This window comes from Benincasa hispida, chromosome 11, assembly GCF_027475165.1.
Source record: "Benincasa hispida cultivar pf3 chromosome 11, pf3_genome.v1.1, whole genome shotgun sequence".
In the NCBI taxonomy this organism is placed as follows: Eukaryota; Viridiplantae; Streptophyta; class Magnoliopsida; order Cucurbitales; family Cucurbitaceae; genus Benincasa; species Benincasa hispida.
Window position 1 is genome coordinate 400,878 of NC_143488.1, and position 24,578 is coordinate 425,455.

A 24,578-nucleotide genomic window follows, 5' to 3' on the forward strand; every position below is an offset into this window, starting at 1 on the left:
CCGCGACAACATATCCCAATGTTCATAGTAAGTGGGAGCGGTCACTCCTAGGGGGATTCAACTTAACGAGGGAGACCAAGGGATATGTTGTCGCATTTCCCGCTCCCACTTACTATGAACACTTTCTCCATCCACCTTGATATTGACCTACTCAAACACCATCCGTTAGGGGGGACAGGCCAAAGGTGCCGCGAGGCCGAGGGTAGATTCACGGTGTGGACTATTTAAGAGAAACGTGAAAGGTTTAAGTGAAGCATCTTATGCCCCAAGTACCTCCCACTGAATGTTCTACCTAGGGTTCATTAACCTAGACAATCCGGCTACTGATTTTAGTCTAAGTCATCTTTTTAAACTCTGCTCATAAACAACGTTTGTCTATGAAATATGAACAAGTTCAAGTAGTCACATTTAAACTCTTTAATGGATTGTCCTTAACTTTCATGCATGCATCAAATCTATCTAATTCACCTTTCAAGGTAAGTTCTCAGGTAGGAGTGTTACATTTTCGTCAACTTAAATATCCCAGCCTAGACAGAATCCGCCTTAGACAAAAGGTCCCTTATAGATATATTTGCTACACTTTTACTTTTTATTAGCCAATTTAATTCTATTAAACTGATTAAAATATTAAAGCCTTAGGGTTGCTAATCGTATTAGAACCGTGATCTTAGGTCTATGTGATCCAAGTTTTAAACACTTTAAAAACATGAATTAAACCTAAGTGTGCATGAATGTCTTTCTTATTTCTTTTAGTTCTAATTTCTCTTTAACTTTTAAAAAGAAATAACTAAAACTATTGCGCACAACGAGGTGTTTATAACAATTTATATAGTAACCTATGTGTCATGCTTCATGCAATTTCTGGTCATTACTATATATAACTTTTATATAACGCATAACAACCAAGCAAACATGCTATCATTCACCCTTATACTATAACAATTATAATATAAAGATGATGCATGTCAATGCTTTTTATGCATGCATAAATATAGCTCTTATATTATATGATGTATGAGCATGCTCTTACATAATCAAATCATGCTTTTTTAAATTATAACAATTACAATAAATAGATGATGCATGACCATTGGTTATCATGTTGCGAGGCCAACCAGTCATTAATACCAGAACAATTACCTGGCTCTGATACCAATTGAAGGATCTCTTACCGAAGAGTTCCATGAGCGCGTTCGGATCGCTCCAATTTCATAGTGATCGAAATACACAATATACATTCAAACGTACAGTTATGCAAACGAACAGTCAATTAAAGGCATGCTTTGAACAAAAACAAACGAGGGAGAGAGTTTCCATACCAGTTGAAGATGTTCTTCAAACTTCGGAACTCAGTGTAGTGGAAACCTCTAGCACGAACATGAATGTCGCGGGGACAAAACCACCAGAAAAGAGCCCCAAGTATTCTTAGAGTGAGAACCCAAAGCGTGGTCTTTGGTGAATTTGGGAGAGGAATGAGGACGAACAGATCGTGTAGGCAATAAGCAAGTGGGAGGGAAAAAGACGCTATCGTATAGCACGATGCTTATCGTTTAAGAGAAACTACAAGATCGTGTAGATTTTACTGAGCTATCATTTAGGAAATGGTATACGATCGTTTAGCAAACTCGGCACACTATACGATCGTTTAGGGAAGCTATCCGATCGTGTAAGAACTAGCGTGCGATCGTTTAGGTACGAGGTAGACGATCGTTTAGATGTAGAGCAACTATCGTATAGGCTCTCGATTTTTAGGCGATCGATTACTATTTCACCAACGCGTGACTTCTATCTCTTTTGGGACGGCGATTCAAAATGAAAACAATTTTCATTTTAATTCATCGGTTACAATAACTGACGTTGCCCCACTAACGCACGTCCGAATGTGAAAAATTGGCTTAATTTTCATATAATTAACCAATTAATTAATAATAAATATAATCATATTATATTTTTACCCTATAGTTTGATATCACATATCTACTATAGTATTTTCTCCTCTACTTGATATAAATCATATTTATATCTAATTTCTTTCAAATAATGTATCTCATACATTTAGCCAATTATATCATATATAATTAACTAGTCCAATTATATCATATATAATCGAACTTCCTCTTGTCAATTTGAACATTTCAAATTAACCCAAACACTGATTCTCGACTTTATCCAAGCTACCCAGGGGACCTAATGGACATGTGGCTCGAAGCTTAAACGGTGCGTGAATAGCTGACTAAACTCTTTAGCCATGAGATCCACCATCTGTTAACTGTCTGGCATTCCACTAAAGACCAACAACTGAACTCTTCTTACCACAAATATATTTCTGTATCCACCAGATATAACCAATCATGAGTACGATGATTCTTCACAGATGCTTGTAAGTGCAGCTAGGCCAAATTACCGTTTTACCCCTGTAGTTACATCTCACTCTTTAAGTACCATTGATTCCTCTAATGAACAATACAACATAGTCCAACTATGTTTGAACACCTCTTGGGCCATGAGAAGGTGTGTGGCGCCACATCATTCAAGCCCTATAATCAGCCCTTAAGGGAGCTATCTATCTACTTACCCCTGCTGCGGGGAAGGAGTGAATTCCATCTTATGTAGCTGAACTCAGACGAATCCCCAAAATGGTAGGTTTGAATCGGCGACCTGGCCACTCGCACCCATACAAATCAAAAGACCGCCCTCAATGGCAGGAGTTCCCAACTCACTCAGGATTGAGGTCATGTTACCTATGGTCATCCTAGTGAAGTGAAGTCTTTGTCATGAACAGTGTTATATAATGAGACGTTAACACTTTGTGGTCAAGTCTTATACAAACTCTTTGTGTAGGACGCCCTGCTCGCATGTCCCCAATACGAATGATCAGAATCAGACCATCTGTGACAAGTCACAACACTTGTGACCATTCCACAAAGCGAGCCGTATCCGTAGCATTACCAGGATAAGGTTTTCCTCTTATATCCATATACTACAGACCCCAACAACTAAATCTTAATATAATTAGGAAAACCATTTTCTTTTTTATCTCACGATTACCATAAAAATCCAATAACCACTCACTCAATTGGTTATTAAAGAAAAAGAATTAATTATCCAATAACTAATATTATTATAAATATAAATGATAACCAACTTATCATACTATATTTATAACCTATAGTTTTAATATTTCATCTCATGAAACATATAAACCATAGTTCAATTTTCTCATACATTATACCGATTATATCATATACAATCAAAATACCTCTTGTCAATTTGAAAATTTCAAATCAACACCAAGAACTAATATTCAACTGAATCTATTGAGCTACCAAGGGAACCTTATGGACCTGTAGCTCGGAGCTCCAACGGTACGTGAATAACTGACTAAACTCTTTAGTCATGAGATCCACCATCCGTTAACTGTCAGGCACTCTACTAAAGACCGACAGCTGAACTCTCCTTACCACAGATATATTATGTGTCCATCTTAACCAATCAGCAGTGCGACAACCCTTCACAAATCGCTCGTAAGTATTGCTGGGCCAATAACTGTTATGCCCCTATAGTTACATTTGTCTCCTTAAGTACCACTAGTCCCTCTAATGAACATAAGTCATAGTTCTACTATGACTGAGTCTTCTTTTCTAAAGAGAAGTTGTGGCTACTATGTTCAAGCCCCGGAATCAGCCCTTAAGGGAGCAATCTCTCTACTTATCCCTACTTCGGGAAAGAAGTGAATTCCATCTTGTGGATTGAGTTCCAAACTCCTAAATTAGACAAGTCCCCAAAAAGGTAGGCATGTTGAGTTCGCAATCTGGCCACTCTCACCCATACTAATCAAAGGACCGCCCTCAAAGGCAGAAGTTCCCAAAACACTCAGGATTGAGGTCGTGTCACCTATGGTCGTTTAAGTGAGATATAAATCTCTAGTATCAACGGCGTTATATACAGAGTCTAGTCATCTCGTGGTCCAGGTCTTATACAAACTCTTTGTATAGGACACCCCCACTCGCACGTCTCCACATGAATGGTCAGGATCTACCATTTGTAGTAGTTTACAACACTTGCAAACCTTTATAAAGCGGGTCATATCTTTAGTGTCACAGGATCAGGTATCCCACCTTAATCCTTATACTACATATCTGTTTAGGTTATCACTTAAGGCATGATCCACTTATATATCACATATACATGCTTAAGTTCACATAAGATAACCAAGGATCTTTGTTTATTGGATATGAGTAAATGCCAAAATTAAATAACACTTATTTTATTCATTAAACAATGTGTATCTTTACAAAACAACGAGACTCCAGGAGAATTAGGACGCCAATCCCAACACATCGTGCATCGAGTATTTCACTAAATACCAACAAGTATGCCATCGAGTACCATCGAGTATGGTATCATGTAACGAGTATTTCACAAAATACCATCGAGTATGGCACCATCAAGTATTTCACCAAATACCATCGAGTTGCTCATCGAATATAGCATCGTGCATCGAGTTTTGGAGCATTGAGCATCGAGTATCGAGCAGTGGCTTAAAATCCCATTCTGCTGCTCGACCTTATTCCCTTATTTCTTCAATTACAACCTAATTGCAACTCTAATGATTCCATACGAATTACAGACACTTAAACATACATTAAGGCCTATCGAATAAGAGCCAATTACAAGAATTACAACATAATTGAAGAGAAAACAATGCCAAAACTCAGAAAAACCATATAAGTTCATCATTTTCATATAACTTATGAAAAAAACTCACAAGGACAAAGTTAACTAAATTGAATGCTTAAATGATGCTCTGATACCAATTGTTGGATTCAGGAAGCAAGTAGTGGAAGCTAAATAGGATCATAAGCATTCTAATTCATTAATTTTGACTTTAAATTCAACTTGCTCATAAACTAAAAACAGAGTTTCAATACTAACCTTTGAAATACCTCTTGAATCACAATCTTCAGCTGTAATCTCTTGGTTGTGAACCACCACAAGGTCTTCCTTACTATTCTCTTGAACCCTTAGATTGAGTTGTGGGACTCAAAAAAAGCTTGAATCGAAGGGAATTGGAGAGGAGGTTACTGGTTTTACACAGTGTGAAGAACACTTCTTCAAACACAAATTCTCAGAATTCAGCAACGATTGCTCTGCACATTCCACTCAAAATTTCAGCTTTATATTGTATGACTTTCATGCAACTAACAACCTTGCATGAATCATAACTCATGCTTGTGAATTTGAGCTGAAAACTTGGTAGTTTAGTGACTAAGATGTTTGCACCTATAGTGGGAAAACCCCACTTTTTTCATTTCCAATTTTCTTCTTTTATTGTTGATTTCCAAAATAAAAAATATATATATATATATATATTAATTAAAAAATTGAAATTTTATTAATTTTACAAAATTAATTTAATAATCAATTTTCTAATAAAATTAGTAAGTTAATTAAACAATTTTATTAATTTTATTAATTTAATATCAAATATTAAATTAATTCGTCACCAATTCCACTACCATGAATCTTTATTCATGAATTTAATATTTAAATCATATTTAAATATTAATCGATTCTTCAATTCCGTTTAATTCCAAACTTAAATGTGTAATTATATCACATATAATTACTAATTCTCTTAATTCTAATTTGAACATTTCAAATCAACTTATCACACTACTCAAAGGTTAATCCGTTTGTGAGCTAGTAGGGGCCCTAGTGGACCTACAGATCATGGGCTCCAATGATCTGAGATTAATTGGCTAAACTTTTTACACCGAATTTACCCCCATTCGTTAACTACTGGGTCACTCCACTAAAGCCCGTAGTTGCACTCCCCTTACTGTAGATATATTGTGTTCACTCGATATAACCATGATTAGTAAGTTAACTCTTCACAGGTTGTTCGTAATAACGGCTGGGTTAAAAGGCTGTTTTACCCCCCGAGATTACCTCTTGTTCCTTAAATCCCACTAATCTTCTAATAAACAATTGGTTTGTGATCCGATCATCAAACCAAGTCCTCTCGGGCCAATGAGAGGGTGGGAACCCTTGTTCAAGACCCAGAGTCAGCACTTAAGGAAACAACCTCTCTACTATCCCTGAAAGCGGGTAGGAGTGAATTCCATCTTGCACCCTATGTCCCCAGCTATCTACCCAGTCTTACCCCTGAAATGGGAGGCTTATTGAGCCAGCGCTGTTGAGTCAGCGCTCATCTATGAAAATCTAAGGATAATCCTGAATAAATAAGAGTTCATAGTTAGCTCAGGATTAAGGTCAAGCTACCTAGGTCATCGTTTTGAAATAGTCAGTCTTAAACAGTAAACATCGTTATAAAGTTAGAGTGACTTATTTCATGGTCCGATCTTGTGCAAACTTATTGCATAGGACGCCCCCCTCCTCATATCATCACATGTACGAATTAGGATCACTTCGTCTGTAGCACTTTACAACTCCTTATAACAACTACAAAGTGGGATGCATCCGATAGTGTTACCAGAATAAGGCACCCAACCTTATTCATATACTATAGATCATTTTGACTATTTACTCGAACCTGATCCAATTTTATGTCTCCACATAAAGTTCAAGTACTCATATAATAGTCATGGATCTTTTAGTTTATTGGATTTATTTCTAAAATGAAATAAGCAATTCATATATTCAATAACAACTTACTGAATTTTCAGAATAAGTTCATTGTTTACAAACCACGAGTTTTATGACATAAAACCCAACACTCCCTTCTCGGATAAATCCCCAAAATGTTACTAATTAAATTCTTATTCACACAACAGAGTCTAGCATGCCAAACATTCAGAGAACATAACATATACACAAAAGATTTCATTTCATTAAGGTCTAAATTTAATTTGAACATTCCCTCAATTGCATACCCTTTTCCTACAAATACATTATTTTTGGTAAAGGTATATAGGTTTGCCCCTATTGTTTGAGTAAACCCAGCTTTGTTGAGAAGATAGCCTGAGGCCAAATTCTTTCTTATCTTCGAAGGTGCAGGACGTCCTTCAACATAAGGGTCTTTCCAGAGGTAAACTTAAGTTACACCTTGTCGGTTCCAGCAACTTTCATGGAATGGTGATCCCCTAACAGAATATTCTTATCCTTAGTTTCAGTATAAGTTTTAAAGAGACTAAGGTCGTGACAGACATGGCGTATAACACCAGTGTCTATCCACCACCTTTCATAACCACCGATCACATTTACGTTTGTGATTATGACGATTAACGGTTCTTCTGTCAAGTTCGTCTGACTAGCAGGACGATGCCTGTTCTTATAGTTCCTAGCCATGTGCCCAAGTTTATTACAATTAAAGCAGAGGAACTGTACTGTTTCTCCATAAGGGGGCTTCTATTTTTTCTGTTGGTTCTGGTTGCTGGAGCCACGATTCTGACCTTTTCTCTTTATCCCCTTTGATTTTTGGTCAGGTTTTACCACGGCAGAGGCGGGTTTCCCAAGTACGACATTCACCTCCTCCCTCTGGTCCTACTTCTGGGCTTCCTCCTCAATCCTTAACCGGGTGATAAGACTCTCAAATGAGAACTACTTGGTCTTATGCCTCAAAGTATTCTTAAAGTCCTTCCACAAAAGGGGCAGTTTATCAATAATAACAGCAACTTTGAATGTAATTATCTCATGGGCTATCTTCTGGACTTCATGGGACTGGGCCTCCATAAATTTCTCATCCATCATCTGGAACTTGAGATAACAGCTGACAGCATATTTCTTCGACCTGGCCTCCTCGGTGTTGTACTTCTTTTGCAGGGCATCTCAGATCTCATTCGTTGTCTTCATTGTACCGTAGTAGTCATACAGATCATCAGTCAAACCATTTAAAATAAATTTCTTCCAAAGAAAGTCTTTCTCCTCCCAGTCAGCAGCTTCTTTTATATGTTGTTCAGTTGGTTCTTCTAGAGGGACGATCGACTTATCTCTGGTACAAGTGTCGACAACTTTCTTGATGGTGAGAAAGAACATCTTTTGCTTCTACCGTTTAAAGTTTGCTCCTTCGAACCGGAATGGACAGTTGAGATTAGATATCATAACGTCGTTGTTACTAGTGAAGGCCATTAGTGATGTGGCAAGAAACTTCTTAAAATTTTTGTAAACGGCAAGACCCTCAGACGATGAACATGACAGCAGCAAATGGTCAGGTCACGACGGTCGAGCAAAGAGAAAAACCTGCAAAATAGCTCGTTATAGGTTGAGTCGCAGAGCTCGCTCTCTTTAAGATGTTTCACGGCTCTGCCCAAGTGTGCAAGCAGATAAGAAATACTGCTACATCGTCCCAAGGATAAAACAACTCAAAAAGAAAATCTGATAGAAAATGCACCATTACTGATTGGAATATACACCTTTTCTGACTAACTACTCGGAAAACGGAAAGTGGAAGAGAAAGTAGGAGAGGAGAGTTTCCGATTGAATAATGGAAGGAAGTGAAAATGATGTGCTTGTCTCCAGAGTGTGCAGGACGTCCTTCAATCCATCCAATCATTCTATACTCCATGCGGGTAGCCTCAGAACGTGCAAGGGCGAGCCAGAAAAAGCGGCCGGAAGACACGCGTGCGAAGGACCAAGTTTTTTCCGGTTTTATTTATTAAAAGAGATAAAAATAAATAAATAAAAATAATAATATTTTTAATAAAGAAAAATAATCACATACACGTCTCGCCACGCCCGCCCGAACGGCGGCACGCGTGTGGGATGTCCACCAAACCCAGTCTATCTCCTCCCAAAGCCAAGGTTGGAGTAGAAAAGTGAGTCTTCCAAATCAAAATTTTCTGACGTGGGATTTTCAACCAAATGTTAGTTCTCCCTTATTTTTTGAAAAATAAATTTTCACCCAACATGGAATATAATTCATAAATTTTTAACTATAATCAATATAATTAGGATTTGATTTCTCAACTTCAAGATTAGGCTACGTCTACTTTAGCATCCAACATTGGCAACAAAAATTTAGAAACTTCCTTTGGATTTAACACTATTTTATAGGGGGGGAAAAGCAGTAAATTTGAATCAATAAAAAAAAAGGCCATTGAGAGAAAAATCAATAAAATAACAACTCATTCAATTGAAGTTTACAAATAAATGAGAGAAAATCCGAGGACATGGCTACTTCTTTGGAAAATGGGGAGCTTTTTTGGGTTGATAGATTTTCTAGTTTGTTAGCATTTCCGGTAAATGAGGACTTTAACTCCTTTGTTTCTGCTAGTGATTTGACTTTACCATATGGTTCTTTTCTTTTTCTTTTTCTTTTTTTTATTTTTTTAAAAAAAATGTGTTGGACATGACTGCTCTAAAATACAAATCCATATACATAAATGCGTTTGAATCTAAACAACTAAAAAAACTCTCTTCCTCATTGGATCTCCACAAAAAAATCTTTGGCTCTCTTAAAAATCGAAAAGATTAAAAGAAAATATTTCTCTCTCTTAAAATCGAAAAAGAAAACTGGAGATGAAGTTTCTTTCCTATTCGGCTCTTCCTCTTCCTTCCTTTATAAAAATAAAATAGAATTGAGTATATCAATCAATTTTGATTTAATATTAGTCCCGTCATCATGACCATCAATTTCTATGATCTCAAGGACTAAAATCGAGTCGAGTATTATTGAAATCTTAACCACGTTAGATTAGAAATTAAATAGAAATTAAATTCAAATCGTAGGGAGTAAAAGGGTATTTCTCCCAACAAAGAAAAACAAGAGAGAGAGATTGCATAGAGTAAGAGAAGAGAATATGAAGAAAGATGCCAATATACATGCCCAAGGCCCGCCATTGTCACACTGAACATATCGAAACTCCTCTTTCAACCTTCATTGAATCTCTCGCTCCACCAGCTGTAGCCTCATCAAATTCCGTCCAAATCCCCCATTTTAATACTCTTCCCTTGTCAACACCAAAATTTGCCCTAATTTTTCACTTCGGCATTTCATCAAACACCTTGCAAGCAGCACATCAATCGCCATGGCAGAGCAAAGCCCTAGACCAAAGCAATCGGAGATCCAAAACTTACCGCCGCCGAAGTCCACCAGCGGCCGGAGCATATCGATGCCGAGGTCGGCGAGCGGCGGCGGCGGAAGCCGGAGGGAGACGCCGGATTACCACAGCACGGCGGCGAAGCTGGAGAGGGCGAAGGAGGTGTATAGAGCGTACGAAGGGCACGGAGAAAGGCCGACGATTGTGGAGATTGTGGGATGGTGCTTCTATGAACTTTGCTCGTATTTTGTTTTGTCGTTACTGATTCCGGTGGTGTTTCCGTTGATTATTAGCCAGATTAGTGGAACTCCGACGGCGCCGCCTCAGGGATGGTTTAAGAGCTTTATGGGCTTCGATTGCCCTTCTAGAGAAATGCAACTGTGAGTCTCCTCTGTTTTCTTTCTCGTCTCAGTTGACATTTGGTGGTCCCCCGGGATGAACCTACAATTTTTACACCTAAGCGCCATTTTTTACTTTTTAGATAAAATACCGTTTGGTCCGTTTTGATTAAAATGTAATCAATTTTAATTTTCATATTTTTTTAATATTCAATTTTGATCATTATAATTTCAATAAATCTTAAATTTAATCTTTTAACATTTATTTTTATCAAAATTTATTAAATAATGATGATTTTCATGTAAGAAAAATATAATATGTGAATGAATTTTTAAAATTTATAGTAAAAATACTATAGATAATAAAATATTTTTTTTAAAAAATAAATAATAAACTTAGACTAAACTTAAGATTTATTAAAAATAAATGGCCTAAAATTGAACCACTAAATTACATGAACTAAAATTAAACTTCAAAATATAATGGTCAAAATGATATATTAACCAAAAATAAAATAACAATAATAAAATTATATGAACAACAAATGGAGTATGGAATGACTGGAGTTAAAAAAAAAAAATCTCCCTTTCAACTGTCCAAATTTAAACCATAAAATCAAATTTAAACAAAGTCAAGGAAGTCTTGATTGAAAATTGTTATACATCAAGCTTGAGCTTAATTTAACTTTATCTTGAACATCAAGTCTTGTTCGATAATTTATTTTTGTTTGTGTACTTCTTTCCTATACTTCTGATTTTAGTTTAATTTGATCTTTGTATCTTTAAATTGTTCGATTTGGTCTCTATGATTTTAAAATATCCATTTTAGTCTCTGTATTGGTCTCTATGATTTTAAAATATCCATTTTAGTCTCTGTATTTAATCATTTTTATCTCTTTACTTTAATTTTTATTTTATTTTTATATGATGAAAATGTCAATTTAAAAAAATATATATAAAGACTAAAATGAACTAAAATTAAAAGTGCAAAAAGACGAAAAATGAACCTTTTGAAAATCAATGTATCAAAAGTGAATCAAAGGTTAAGAGTACAAAAGTCCAAACGACCAATTTGAAATTAGGCTAAAATAAAGCAAAATCAAACGTATAGGACAAAAGTTGTATTTAAACATAATAATAATAATAACAACGTACACGGTACACGTGGGTTTCTTTGTTTGGCTGCATGCAGGTACGAAAGTTTAACCGAGCACACAATAAAAATATCCAGCACCCAAGTCTCACCATTAATATGGACCTCGATCTCATGGGCTTTGGGCTTGGTTCTGGCCGGCCCAATCCTCGCCTTCGCCTCCTTCCACCTTGATTACGGCTTCAATCAACACCTCATCACTCTCGCCGCCGTCGCTGCCGGAGCTCTCTCGTGTCTTCCGACAGGCCTCTTCAAAACGGTCAAAATTTTTCCTCTCTACATTGTTTTAATCGTAATTGCTCACTCTGTGGCCTTCACCTCTCACACGCGCCACCTCGGTCTCATGCTCCGTGTCCTCACCGGACCCATCGTCCATAAACCCAAATTTTCCCAAAGAAGAAGCAGTTCTAGTCTGATTTCGTCCTGCTCTGCCGCCGTCGGCGGTGTCGGTTCCGCCGCTATCTTCGCCTTCACTTACCACATGCTTCGACGGTTGGTATTCTGAGTAGTAGTATCTGTTGCTATTGTTATTCTAAGTAGAAGCAAATCCCAGACTTTTGCAACTCTAGGATCGAATTTATTAAACTTTTAAGGAAATGTACATTTTTGTCCGGTTTTGAAGAATCAGTGCATTTGGTAACCTTAGTTTTCAAAATCTAAGTTTTCAGCTCCTTATTTTTTAGAATAGGTGCATCTCTTAATTTTTAAATATACCTTTTTATTTTCAAATATTTCAAAAATATCGCATAAAAAGCCTATTTTTTATTTTCACATTATATAATTGTATGAAATTTTGAATTATAAAAATATGTTTAAGAAATAATTTTAGAGATAATAGATAATCTTAAAAATAATTGCTTAATTTAAAATAATAATAATAAATCGATGGGACGTTTTAAACCTATTTTTAAAAGCTTAGAAAGATGAACTTATTCAAAGGTATGTATTGAAATTTCAGGAACTAAATACAAATATTTTTCAAAACTTCGAGGAGTAAAAAATTAATTTTATCAATTTTAATTTTGGGCATTTTAGAACTCATTGAATTGATATTTTTATAAATCAAATTTGGTTAAACTACATATTTTTATGCACTCAACCCAAGACTCCAATATAAAACTACAGTGTATTAAAATTTTAAATTATTTATTTTTTACTTTTTAAATATGTAAAAAAAGAAAAAGATGCGAAGGATTAGGTGCTAATTATTATCGTGTTTTTTATTATTGAACTCTAAATTTATTTTAAAAAAAGTACCAACAAACTTTAGAGTTGCTTTTATCGCTAAAAAAACAAAAACTTTAGAATTGCTTTATAATTGCTTTTTAATTAAAATAAAATAGGTAAATTCACGAGACAACAATTTATAAAAATTAGACTTGTGTAATCTTGTTTTTTTCTTTTTTCTTTAAATATCTAATCAACTTTCATATCATTCTGTCTTAATTCAATGAAATGATTATCAATATAAACATAGTTCACTTATAACAAACTTATACTATCAAATTTAAGGTATGAAGTTTTATTTTCACTTCATATGTTGTCAAAAAAAACAAAAATATATTGTGAAGTGATTTTGTAAATATGTATGTTTCTCAAATTTTTCTTATAAAAACATCAAACCTCGACAAAAACGTAGAAATCTAAATTCAAGGAAAATATTGATGTCAATAATTTTTTTTTGAAAAATTATAAAAACAAGACAATATTTAAATTGATAAATAAATATTTTATTGTTGTTTATTTTATATTATATATTATAATTACATTAGACATTAGAGATTTTGGTTGTTTTCTTTAATGTTTCGTGATCTTGTATGATATATAATTGAAATGTCAATTTATGTTCAACCTATAAACTTGGCAACATGTGAATTGAAATTTAATAGGATATTATTGAAATTCACTTTATAGGGTTTTTCTTTTTTCAAAAAAAAAAAAAAAAAAAACTCACTTAACAGGGTAGGAACAATTTTGGGTAATTGGCATTCTTTGCCACGTTGAGGTTTTTTATTTTTTTTATTTTTTTTTGTTTTTTGTTTTACCTGTGTATGCTTTTGGTTGTTAGTGACAGGCAAGTGCAAGAAGGAGACGGTGGCCACTTCGTCAACTTATGGATCGTCACGATCTTCGGCGGTCTAAAATGGCTTCTCGGAATTTTTCATGTCTTCCTCACAAATCGATCAATCTCTGTAACAATTCCTTCCGATTCAGAGCTTCACATTCTTTCAATTTTCAAATATCCTCACGCAATAGCCACCGTAATCTCTGGCGCTTTCCTCTCTTCCTTCATCACAATCTCCATCTTCACCGCCGTTCTACTCTTCCTAATCGGCCAAATCTGCTTCAAACCAGTCTTAATTCTCTATCTATTGCTAATCTACTTCCTTGTCCCTCTAATTTCTCTTCCATTACTCCATCAATTTCAGATCCGAATCAAATCCGATGCCTCCAAAATGCTAATCCTAGGGTTTATCCTCTCCGCCACCACTTCCGCCACCTGTTTCTATTTCCACGCCTACGCGTGGCGGCGGCACGTGGTGTTCGTCTTCGCCGTTCTTCAAGGCACGGCGGCGGCGCTTCTTCATGCGTACGGAAGAGTTTTGGTGCTTGATTGCTCGCCGTCGGGAAAGGAAGGTGCGATTTCGATGTGGTTCTCTTGGATGAGAACGATCGGTGGTTGCGTTGGATTTACGGTGGCGGCGGTGGTTCCGGCGAGGTTGCAGGTTTCTTCCGGTGTGGTGTTTTGTTGCGCCGTCGTTGGAGGAGTAGTGTTGATTTTTGGTAATGTTACTGATTACGACGGCGCTGTGGCGGCGGGGCATGTGAGAGATGACAGTGAAAAGGGATCGCCGGTGATTGGATTGGAATCTCGGAGTGAGAGTAAAGAACTTGAGTCGCCGTGAGAATTGAGAGTGATGGTTTTAATTGATTTACGATTTTTGATTATTCTTTGCAATAAAGGGCCCACTACAAGTTTTATTGCTCTAACTAAAACTATATTGTGAATTAATTTTTCTTATTCGTATTTTGGTTTGTTATCTTTATTTTATTTTATTTTTTTAATTTAACTATGCTCGATTTATTGATTATTTTTTAGTATAGGAAAGGCATGAAATTTTAAATCTCCTACCTAAATTTCAATTAAGCTATGTGTGGCTTTTACATCGTTTATTTGTGGGACATTATGATTTTTTTTTACTAAAAAGTTTAAAAAGCAATTTGACCGCCACTTACTATTAGGGGCAGCTTGGTTTGTGAATTTTTCTACAATGGAAATTAACAATTATTTTCAGACCTCTCATTTTTCACTATAAGAGTTTTCTATTCCTTTTAAAATTGGAATTTTCTCTTTTCTCCTATCTATCTGTTTTTCATTTTACATATAATTTCATTTGAAATATAGTTAATTAATTAATTAATTAATATTAATTTAATAAAAATAATAAAAATATTTATTTTTTAAAAAATTTATTAAATGAATTGAATTGTTTTTTACATAAATTATTAATTTATTAACTAATAATATCTTAAATATATTTAATTAGTACACTGGAATTAGTTAAATTTAGTCCGTATTAAACTTCATTTTTTTTAATAATAATAATTCATTACTTTATTACTTTTTTAATAACCAACCACTTTATGGATATTAATTTTAAGTTAACATATAATCATCACTGATTATTTATAATAAATTATTTATTTATTATGATTAATTTTTATTACTCATCTCATTATTAACATATCATATTTACAAAACACCTTTTAGTGTTCTTTAATAATATATCATATTTTTATCTCACTTTCTTCACATTTTATGTAATATATTGTCCATTAAAATATATTCTTATATTATTTAATTAAAAATAAAATTACTTGAACCTGATTAATAATATAAATAATCAAGTGTTAGATTATAATTATAATGATATTCATTAAATACATTAATTGGTTAATTTTAATTATAAATTACTCGATCTTCAAATATTTATAATTAAAATTATTATTGATTTATAATTAATTAACTTTTTATTGATATACTGAATATAATTTATTCTTTAAATTATTAATCTATTGCAACTATAGTAATATTTTCACGCTTAATTTCATAATAATTAAATACAAACTTTGAACGTTGTCTAATCAAATCCCAAGTCTACCCGGGGTGGAATTTTTCATTGTCGGCCTGAAGGACGAGAGTTGGGGAAGAGTACTGCTGCTTAGGCCCACCACCTTCATGCAAGCATTTGAGCTTGCAAGAAGACACTCGAAACAGGAAGGATAAACAAACCCACCGGTGGACTGCCGAGCTACAAGTCCCACGACACAAGAGCCCCCGTTCTTGTTCGAGAATCCGCAGCAATAGATGAGACTGTTGGGATTGAGCTTTCCTTTTTCAAAGCTTCGGACAGAAGAAGATTATGTAAACACTTACTCGAAATCTCACTTATTAGATTCCATTGTGGAAGACACAATTTTTTCTTTAGAATTCGCTAGAAAGAAAAGCAACGACTGGAGTGGGAGGATCTTAGTTTTGCAAAAGCAAAAGAAACCACATCATCAGCAAAAGAAAGTCCTTCAGCAGCAACTCGAATTGTATGTGTTAAGCGTTTGAATAGCTGTCTTGGTATTCTTTTTTTGAGAAGTAGAAATGGTTAGCCTTTAGCATTCTAAAGAAGTAGGTGGCCACGCGCGCTCGCCCAGCCGGAGAGAGGCCGACTAGAAAAAGTCGATTCATCCTCTTTGAGATAAATAGTCTTTTTTGTGTAATTCCAAATGTGAAGTAAGTCTTCGTATCTTATTGGTGAAATTGACTACTTGAAATTCAACCGTAGTTAATACACAACCAAACATAGTCATATTTGATATCCATATATCTTATTTTCAAATATCTTATTCTCAAACATCATTTATTCCTAGACATTTAAAAGGTTTAAACCAAATGACGCCTTAAAGATATTAAATTATTGAGCAATAGATTAATGGCTCAAATAAAAATTCCACTTGTTATTGAATTTAAAGAAGAAAAAAAAACTAGACACATATACGACGGTTAAAATACATTTTTATCACAATACACTTATTTTTATTTTAGTTAATCTATTTTAAAGACTCAAATATCCAAATTTAGTCAATTTAATTTCAATCGATCTTAAACTCACTTCATACTTGTTAGTTCATGGTAAATTTTCTAAAAAAAAATCGTTGCATCATAAATTTTTTAAAAATATTCATATTGTGTGTTTTTATTGAAGCCAGGTTGTTAAGGATTTTAAACCTCATTTATAATAAGTAGGAATGAAGAAGAAGAACAAATGAATATCTCATTCTAAATTGTTGAGGGAAGATGCAAGTACTTGCAACACAAAAGGTTTAGTAAATGAAGTCACCACAATGTAATAACTTTTTGTAATTAGTGAGTTCAAATTCAAAATATGTTTTATAATTTTTTTCTTATGTAAATTTCTTTTTATGTTTTTTTTAAAAAAACTTTTTTTTTTCATATAATAAAAATGGTATACGACCAATCAAAAGTCACATTTTGATCACCTTTCCAATAATTTCAGGTACAATACATAGTTGTTGAAATCATTCCATTAACTATACTAAAAAATTATTATATTGATGACATTAATTGTTAGAGATACAAACATGATCCTAAGTTATTTCAAGGTAAAGAATCGAAAAAAAAATCGATCAATACAAAATTTCAAATTTAGATCCAAAGTGTAATATAGAGAGAAAAAAAAATTCATATTCTCAATCTCTTAATCAAAAGCTCGATTAGAATTTTATCTCGAGAGAAAGAAAAAAAATGTCGATTAGTTTTATTCCCTAAAAAGAAGGGGGTTAGTTGTAATTTCCACAAGGGAAAGGGCTTCGCAAAAGAAAAAAAGGTTATTTTCTTTTTACCATTTTCCAAAATTGAATACGCTGATATTTGCATATTCATTCAAATATCTGCAACGACAAAAACTCGACGGAGAATCAAAACTCCGGCGGCGCTCTTTCCTTTTCAAATCCTCAACGGCCCAAGCGAATCGCAGCAGGCGGCGCATACGAACAACGGCGGCACGTTATCGGCGTCGTCGATTCCGCAGCAGCGAGTGTGCTGCCAGATCTCGCAGATGTCACAAGCCACCATCCTCTCACCGTCGTCGTCGCCGGCGCCGCACTCGCACCGGACTTTCCAGGTATCAACTCCTCCTTGGTACTTCAATGGCGTCTCTAAATCCATCCCCATTCCTTTGACAAACAACTCTGCTCCCGATTCTGCCGCTCCGAAAATCACCTCTCTGTCTTCGGAGTTCTCCAAATTCTGTATCTCCTTAACCTCGAACTGTTCCGTAACGTAATATGTGTCTCTTAGGGCTTTTTCTGCTGCTTCTTTCACTTCTCCAATCGTTGTGTGTAATGGAAGAACCACTACCTCGCCGGACGGCATGAAATCGCTCTTCAACTCCGATTCCGACTGTGTAAACGTCAGCCTCGGCATCAGTCTGATAATGAACGTTAATAGATGGTCTTCTTCGTCTCGTAGAGGCCATTCTTTAACAAAATGTTTGCTATCGAGAACTCCTTGTGTTGCTAATTCCACCATATCTGATTCTGGATAGTCGAGGAAAATGCTTCTGTATACACATAGCACATCGCTGTAAATGTCATTGCCAGGTGTTAGAGTTGGTTCTGAATTTTGTGTTGATTCTTGTTCTTCTGTTAATTGAGCGCCATTTCTGAGTTCGTGAATCGTGTATTCTAAAATCCGCGTTTTAGGGTTCACTGCGCGGCGAACGATTTGGTTCCCTACAATCACATTGTTCAGTGATTTTAGAACGTAATCGAGCAACCCAGTGTCGCCAATGTGAAGGCGAGCAGCATCTCGAACGTCTTGTCGAGTCATTCCATTTCCGCCATGGCTGAATTTGTCTGATTTCTTCTCTTCCAATGCCTTCACAATCACCTCCGCCGCGTATTCTAACCGTCTCGCCGGCCATCGGCTGTCCATATTAGAAATTGCGGTGGCGAATTTTCTGTACCGTATTTGCTTCTCCTTCACTAGAGATTGCTGCTTGTTTCGTTGCAGAGATTGCCTGGAAGGAGGAGGAGATTTAGCGATTGGTTGAATCGGTTTCTTCTGAATGGTAGTAACGTACTTTACTGTCAATATGAACTTAAGTAGATCTTTCAATGTGATCAACTGTGTTTCGCTCAGATTTCTATAATGTCGAATGATTTGCTTCATCTCTCTTCCTCGATCTGTTTCATCGACCTCGTGTATTATCTTGTCGAGTTCCAGAGAACTGAGGATTTCCAAAGCTCTACTGTAATGGTGTTCTTTCACGCCGAAGCTTCCTCGGCAAAATCTGTAGCCCCATCTCCCAAACCATGGATGTCCATATGCAACTCCATGAAGTAGACGAAGATCCATTGATCTTTTCTTGGACAAATCCTCAACTGTAATTTTCCTAGGAACCAAACAGAAAGTTAGAGAAAATTTCTTTTGCGGCAGAGATTGTAACTTTCATTCTTTATACCTTGTTCTTAGATTTGTGCAGATTCTATCCCAAAGATCCATAACTTCTCTGCCGCAAAGAAACTTGGAGCCTCCTTCGATTCCATTGATGCAGAGCAAATGCCCGAAGCCATTGCAGTGAATCAAGCCATGAAGAAGATGAGTCTGATCATCAAGATCGAAACTGCCATCATCTAGACGTTTGTTCCACCGATCATCCAAAGGTATTATGATATGATATTTTCTTTTCGATACAAAATGATTGCTCCACCCTGAAACAATAAGAGAAAGTTAGATGAATTCATTGAAACAGAAACTCACTATAGAAAAAGAATTCATACCAGAACATCGGCAGTAATCGCAGTAGGGCTTTGGGGAGAGCTTCACTTCTTCTTCAATGGTGTAAAGTGGAACAACAAAGCTTCTGTTTTCATGGACGAGGAGAGTACACCAGATAGGCATTTCTTGAATTCTGTAATCTTCAATCTCTGCACATTGTTGAAGAAAGATTCTGATATTCTCACGAAATGGGCCGGTGGGGCTGATCGGCGATCCGGGGTCGCCAAACGTTTGAAACCCGAAAAGTTTAGGCCTTCTCTTTCTCTTCTTGCAGGATTCGAGGATTGAAATCGACATGGCTGAAGATGAACTTCAGTTCTTCTTCTTCTTCTTCCTCTATCATCCACTGGATTTTGGTGGTTCTTCTTCGAGTTCTTTCATTCAAGAATGCTGAAATGGGCATGAATCTTTGGTTATAGAGAAGAATGTGGCAGTTTCATACTTGAATTTGGCGGTTTTGATAAAGGAATTTGAGAGAATGCTTAGTTAGAATATTAAAATGGTATGAAGATAGTACTTTTGTGATAATTAAAAATGGTTGAAAGTATACTGTTTTTCTGAGTTCGTTAAAAGTATATTGTTGAGTTAGTTTGGGTAGTTTTTTTTCCAACTCTCCTCCTCTTTTTCATTCATTCATTATTGTATGGTATTGTTATAATTTTCATTTTTCATTCTCACTCTTTGATTGACTCGATAGGAATCGTAAGCCTGAGTCCTAGTGAAACTAAGATTATTAAGGATGAAAATATATATAGTAGATATGTCGAAGTAAATCCATGGATACAACATCAATATTAAATATCTATAAATATCTTTGTTTTTCTTTTTTAATGGTTAAATATAAAAAAGGTCATCTATTTAATCCAATATGAAAAGAAATACAACAACAATATCCACAACTTAGTTTGAGAGTAAAAACAACATAATTATTAATTTAAAACAAATATTTTTACATTTTTTGACTTATCGAAAATATCCATCAATATTGATATTTTATCAATATATTTATAAAATTAAACTCTTGATATTGATACCAACATAGATTTTAATCTAATAACTGTAAAGACCAATATTGAAAAATGCTCTAGTGTTGGTATAATATTAAATTTATGGGACAAGGTGGAAATATAATAAGTACAAAATAGTAGCAGATTTAGTACAATGCAAATATTTTTTTGCAAATATAACTAAATTTAGATCTCAAAGACTATTAGTAATAATGGTAGTAAAAGTCTATAAACGATAAAGTCTATCACTAATAGATTCTACGATATTTAAATTTTTTGAAATATTGTTATACATTTAATTATTATTCATACCATTACTATCATCACAATTATCTATCACACCCGTTTCCATTTTTTTAATGACCCAATTTTTTTCCTTTCCCTTTTCAAAAGTAATTATTTTCCAACATATGCAAACCGAAAATTAAACCCTCTGCATACCCTAAAATCTTCAATTCCATCGGCTTTTGATGAATTTCCATGTCTCTGTTCTGTCCCATTGGTGAGAAAATGGTCGGTTGGAGAGATGGGCTCTAGGTAGATTTGGTGGACTTTCAACCACTTGGGTTTAAATTTGTAGTGCCTCTTATTGCTATTATGCCACAGTTTTCTATCATCTTCGTGCTCAATATATTTGCGTTGAAAATGAAGATTAAATTGAGTAAGACGTGGATTCCATTTTCAAATTAGTGAAACTCTGAGGGTTTAATTTTTATATTTATCATAGTTTAAGATTTGATTTTTTTACTTAAAAGTTTATAGGTATAATTTGTATACAGTTAAAAGTTTGACCGGTTAATTTTTACACTTTCGATGTAATTATTACCATCATCATATTTTAGGTGGTTTTTGTAATTTGCTTTTTTTTTTTTTTTATTTGTTCTTTTGTAAACAAGTTCCATCTCACCAATTTCATTAACCAAAATCTCTTGTCAACTATTGCAGAGTTCCAAACCTTCTTCTCCAACAAAAGTTCACACACAAAAAAAGTAACCTAAATGTGATATATGCTTAAACTCCAAAATACTTGAAATTAGTCTAGCACTACCGAACACATATCTAAAACGTGGCATACAAATATGTTTTCATCAAATCTCTTGCTTTCAAGACTGTCCTCCTCTCCATTCTCACTATGCAGGCGTCACTAAGTTCTTCAATATTCAATTTCACGCAGTCGATTGATACCAACAATCGACAACACCATCACACACAACAACTCCACCTCCATTAAATATCCAATATAGCGTTTATATCTAAATTAATGAAATATAAAATTTATAATTTTCATTTCCAATGAAATCATTAATTATCAAACATAACACTTGTATTTTAATTAACCAAAATCATATCTCGTGCGTTAACCTTTTTATGAATTATTAATATAATTCTTAATACTATAATTAATAAAAACTATATTCATGCATACATATACTTTAGGCATTATTCTAAACATTAAATATAATATTTATATTTAATATGATGCTTAACTTATGCTAGGATTTTAATCTACATGACATACTGTATGCAAATTAATTTAAACATACATCTAATGCATAATTAAATTAAAAGGAAAATTATTTCAAATGATAAAACTGTTGAAAATATTTACAAGATATAACAAAATTTTAGAACTATCAATGATAGACACCGATAGACTTCTATCAGTGTCTATCTATCAATTGATAGATACTGATAGAAATCTATCAGTGTCTATCAGCGTCTATCATTGATAATTCTAAAATTTTGCTATATTTTGTAAATATTTCCGTTCATTTTTCTATATTTGAAAACAATTCAAATTAAAAAGTAATAATAGACCAATTTTTGGCATTCTTAGAATAATAATACCCCCACTCATATGTCTGCACATGAACGATTTGGACCAAATCGTTATTAATAATTACAAAGTGAGTCGTATCCGTTTGTAATAATTACAAGTGAGTCGTATCTATAGTTTTACCAGGATATAAGACACACAACTTTATCCATATACTATATATTCTATAGGTTATAACTTGAACATGATCCATATGTATGTCAACTACATACTATTCGAGTTTTCATTAAATAAACTTTAAATTTTTACTTTATTGGATTACGTTATGCAATATTAAATACAAAGTAAAATAATAATTTATTTTATTAAATGTCAGTAAATAGTTTATTTATAAATGATGGGCTTAGGACATAAAATCCAACAATAAAATAGGTTTGAAAAGCCTTTTTCCAAACTCTAGGTCATTTGTGTAGAGGGTTTTTTTTCCCTTTCTTTTCTTTTCTGTAATCAATGGTAACAATTCTTCTACATGTACTCCTATGTATTTAGCCACAATATCCTATCTCTAGGATGCATGTAATGAGTATTTGATGCAAAAGACATTTCTTTTTTTCTAAATATGCTCTCTTCTTGTTTTATGAGGTCTAAATCTTTGGCTTTTTCAAACTTAGATTTCAATGTACTTAGAATAATCTCTCAACTCATTCAAGTGGTTTATGAAGCATGCATAAAACAAGTTGAATGTATAATTAAGCTTTATTTAGTTTATGTTAGCTGCGATGTTTCTCAACCCATAAAGAAATTTGTTGCTCATGATAAAAGTTGAGGAGATAGATAAAAGATAGACTGAAAATGCATTCATATTAAGAAAAAGAAGGCTTTCAACGTTTACACAATACATATGCAACTATGGAAGAAAAGAGATAGAGATAAAGAATCAAGTCGTGGTGTATAATTCCTTACTCCTTCCGGCTCTGTAGATGATTGCTTCAAAAAGAGTGTTGGAGGTGAAGTTCTCTTTTTGCTTCCAAAGAGAGATTTCCTAAGCTTCCACTTAAAATTTCACAATGGCTCAAAGAGGAATGCTTTTTGAAATGAGAATATAGGCAGAGTTTTTTTCCAATGTCCTTTTTTTTTTTTTTTTTTTTTTTTTTGCATGGAAGTATCATAGGGTATTTATAGGCGCCAAGGGACAGCTTTTCATCTCTTACTAATGATTATACTGATAAGGTACATTAAATTTCATACCCTAGTGCGATGCCTGCTCCGCGTCAGAAGTTCATTGGCTCTGCCATGAAGCTTTCTTTTCAGCCACCAACTTGGTCTTCGATTTGACTTCCATTGTCCATGCATCAGGTCATTCCCCATCGCATGAGGCTACCAAATATGCGATTATATTGGCAATGAGAATTTCTTGCGATCACATAAGAAATTTTCCTACACCTAAAAAGCACGATTTTTATAACTTTTGTAAATAGAGAGACTATGTGCGTGTGTGACTGCATGATATAATTATTTTCATGAATTTCTCATCAAGTTATCGCATTTTCAAAGCTTTTTCCTAATTGGTTCAAATAAAAGAAGTAAAATAACTCATACTTCTACAAGTTATCACATAGCAAAGAATGAAAAAATTTGATTAAGTGTTCAAACCATGCTGTGAACTTTGAGAAATTCAAGGCATTGGCCTAGGGTATGTGAAGAATTGGCTAAATGCTAGTAGAGGGATTCAACTCATAGCATAGTTAAAGTCATAGCATAGTTGGGAAGGAGAAGTCATAGCATAATTAAAGTTATAGCATAGTTGAGTAGGAGAAGTCATACAATAGTTGGGTACGAAAATCATAACATAGTTAAGAGAGTTTAACTTATAACCTAAACTCATAGCATATTTATGGAAGTTCAACTCAAATCATAGTTGAGAAAAACCATGGAGGCATCTCGTGGACGCATGGAGGATGACTTGGATGCATAGTAGTAACCCTAATTGGACACCTTGAACACATGCTAAAGGGAAAATGTGACCTTGAGAAAATATAAGACATCTTGAAAGTTATGCTATGAGAATAAGAAACCATGCTATGAGCATAAGGAGCTATTCTATGAGCATAAGAAACCATGCTACAAGCATGGGGAGTAGCTATAAGAATAAGGAGCTATGCTATGAGCATAAGAAACCATGCTAGGAGCATAAGGAGCTATGCTATGAGAATAAGAAACCATGCTATAAGCATGAGGAGCTATGCTATGATAATAAGAAACCATGCTATGAGCATGAGGAGATATGCTATGAGAATAAGGAACTATGCTATGAGCATGAGAAGCTATGCTATGAGAATAAGAAACCATGCTATAAGCATGAGGAACTATGCTATGAGAATAAGTAATCATGCTATGAGAATATGAACACTTAGAGCAACCATGTTATGAGAATATGAACACTTAGG

General features: G+C 34.4%; 2 protein-coding genes across 2 annotated transcripts; one reads left to right on the top strand and one right to left on the bottom strand.

The window, feature by feature from the left end:
• Positions 1–9,552: 9,552 nt before the first annotated feature.
• Positions 9,553–14,520, top strand: LOC120081679 (uncharacterized). The gene is made up of 3 exons (XM_039036753.2): positions 9,553–10,381; positions 11,532–11,984; positions 13,561–14,520. Exons 1-3 carry the CDS (start codon positions 9,990–9,992, stop codon positions 14,396–14,398), a joined length of 1,683 nt encoding a protein of 560 aa, XP_038892681.2. The 5' UTR covers positions 9,553–9,989; the 3' UTR covers positions 14,399–14,520.
• A 2,958-nt stretch (positions 14,521–17,478) lies between these two features.
• MMD1 (RING/FYVE/PHD zinc finger superfamily protein) lies at positions 17,479–20,009 on the bottom strand. The gene has a single exon (XM_090306576.1). It carries the CDS (start codon positions 18,922–18,924, stop codon positions 17,512–17,514), a length of 1,413 nt encoding a protein of 470 aa, XP_090162702.1. The 5' UTR covers positions 18,925–20,009; the 3' UTR covers positions 17,479–17,511.
• Between the last annotated feature and the right edge of the window lie 4,569 nt (positions 20,010–24,578).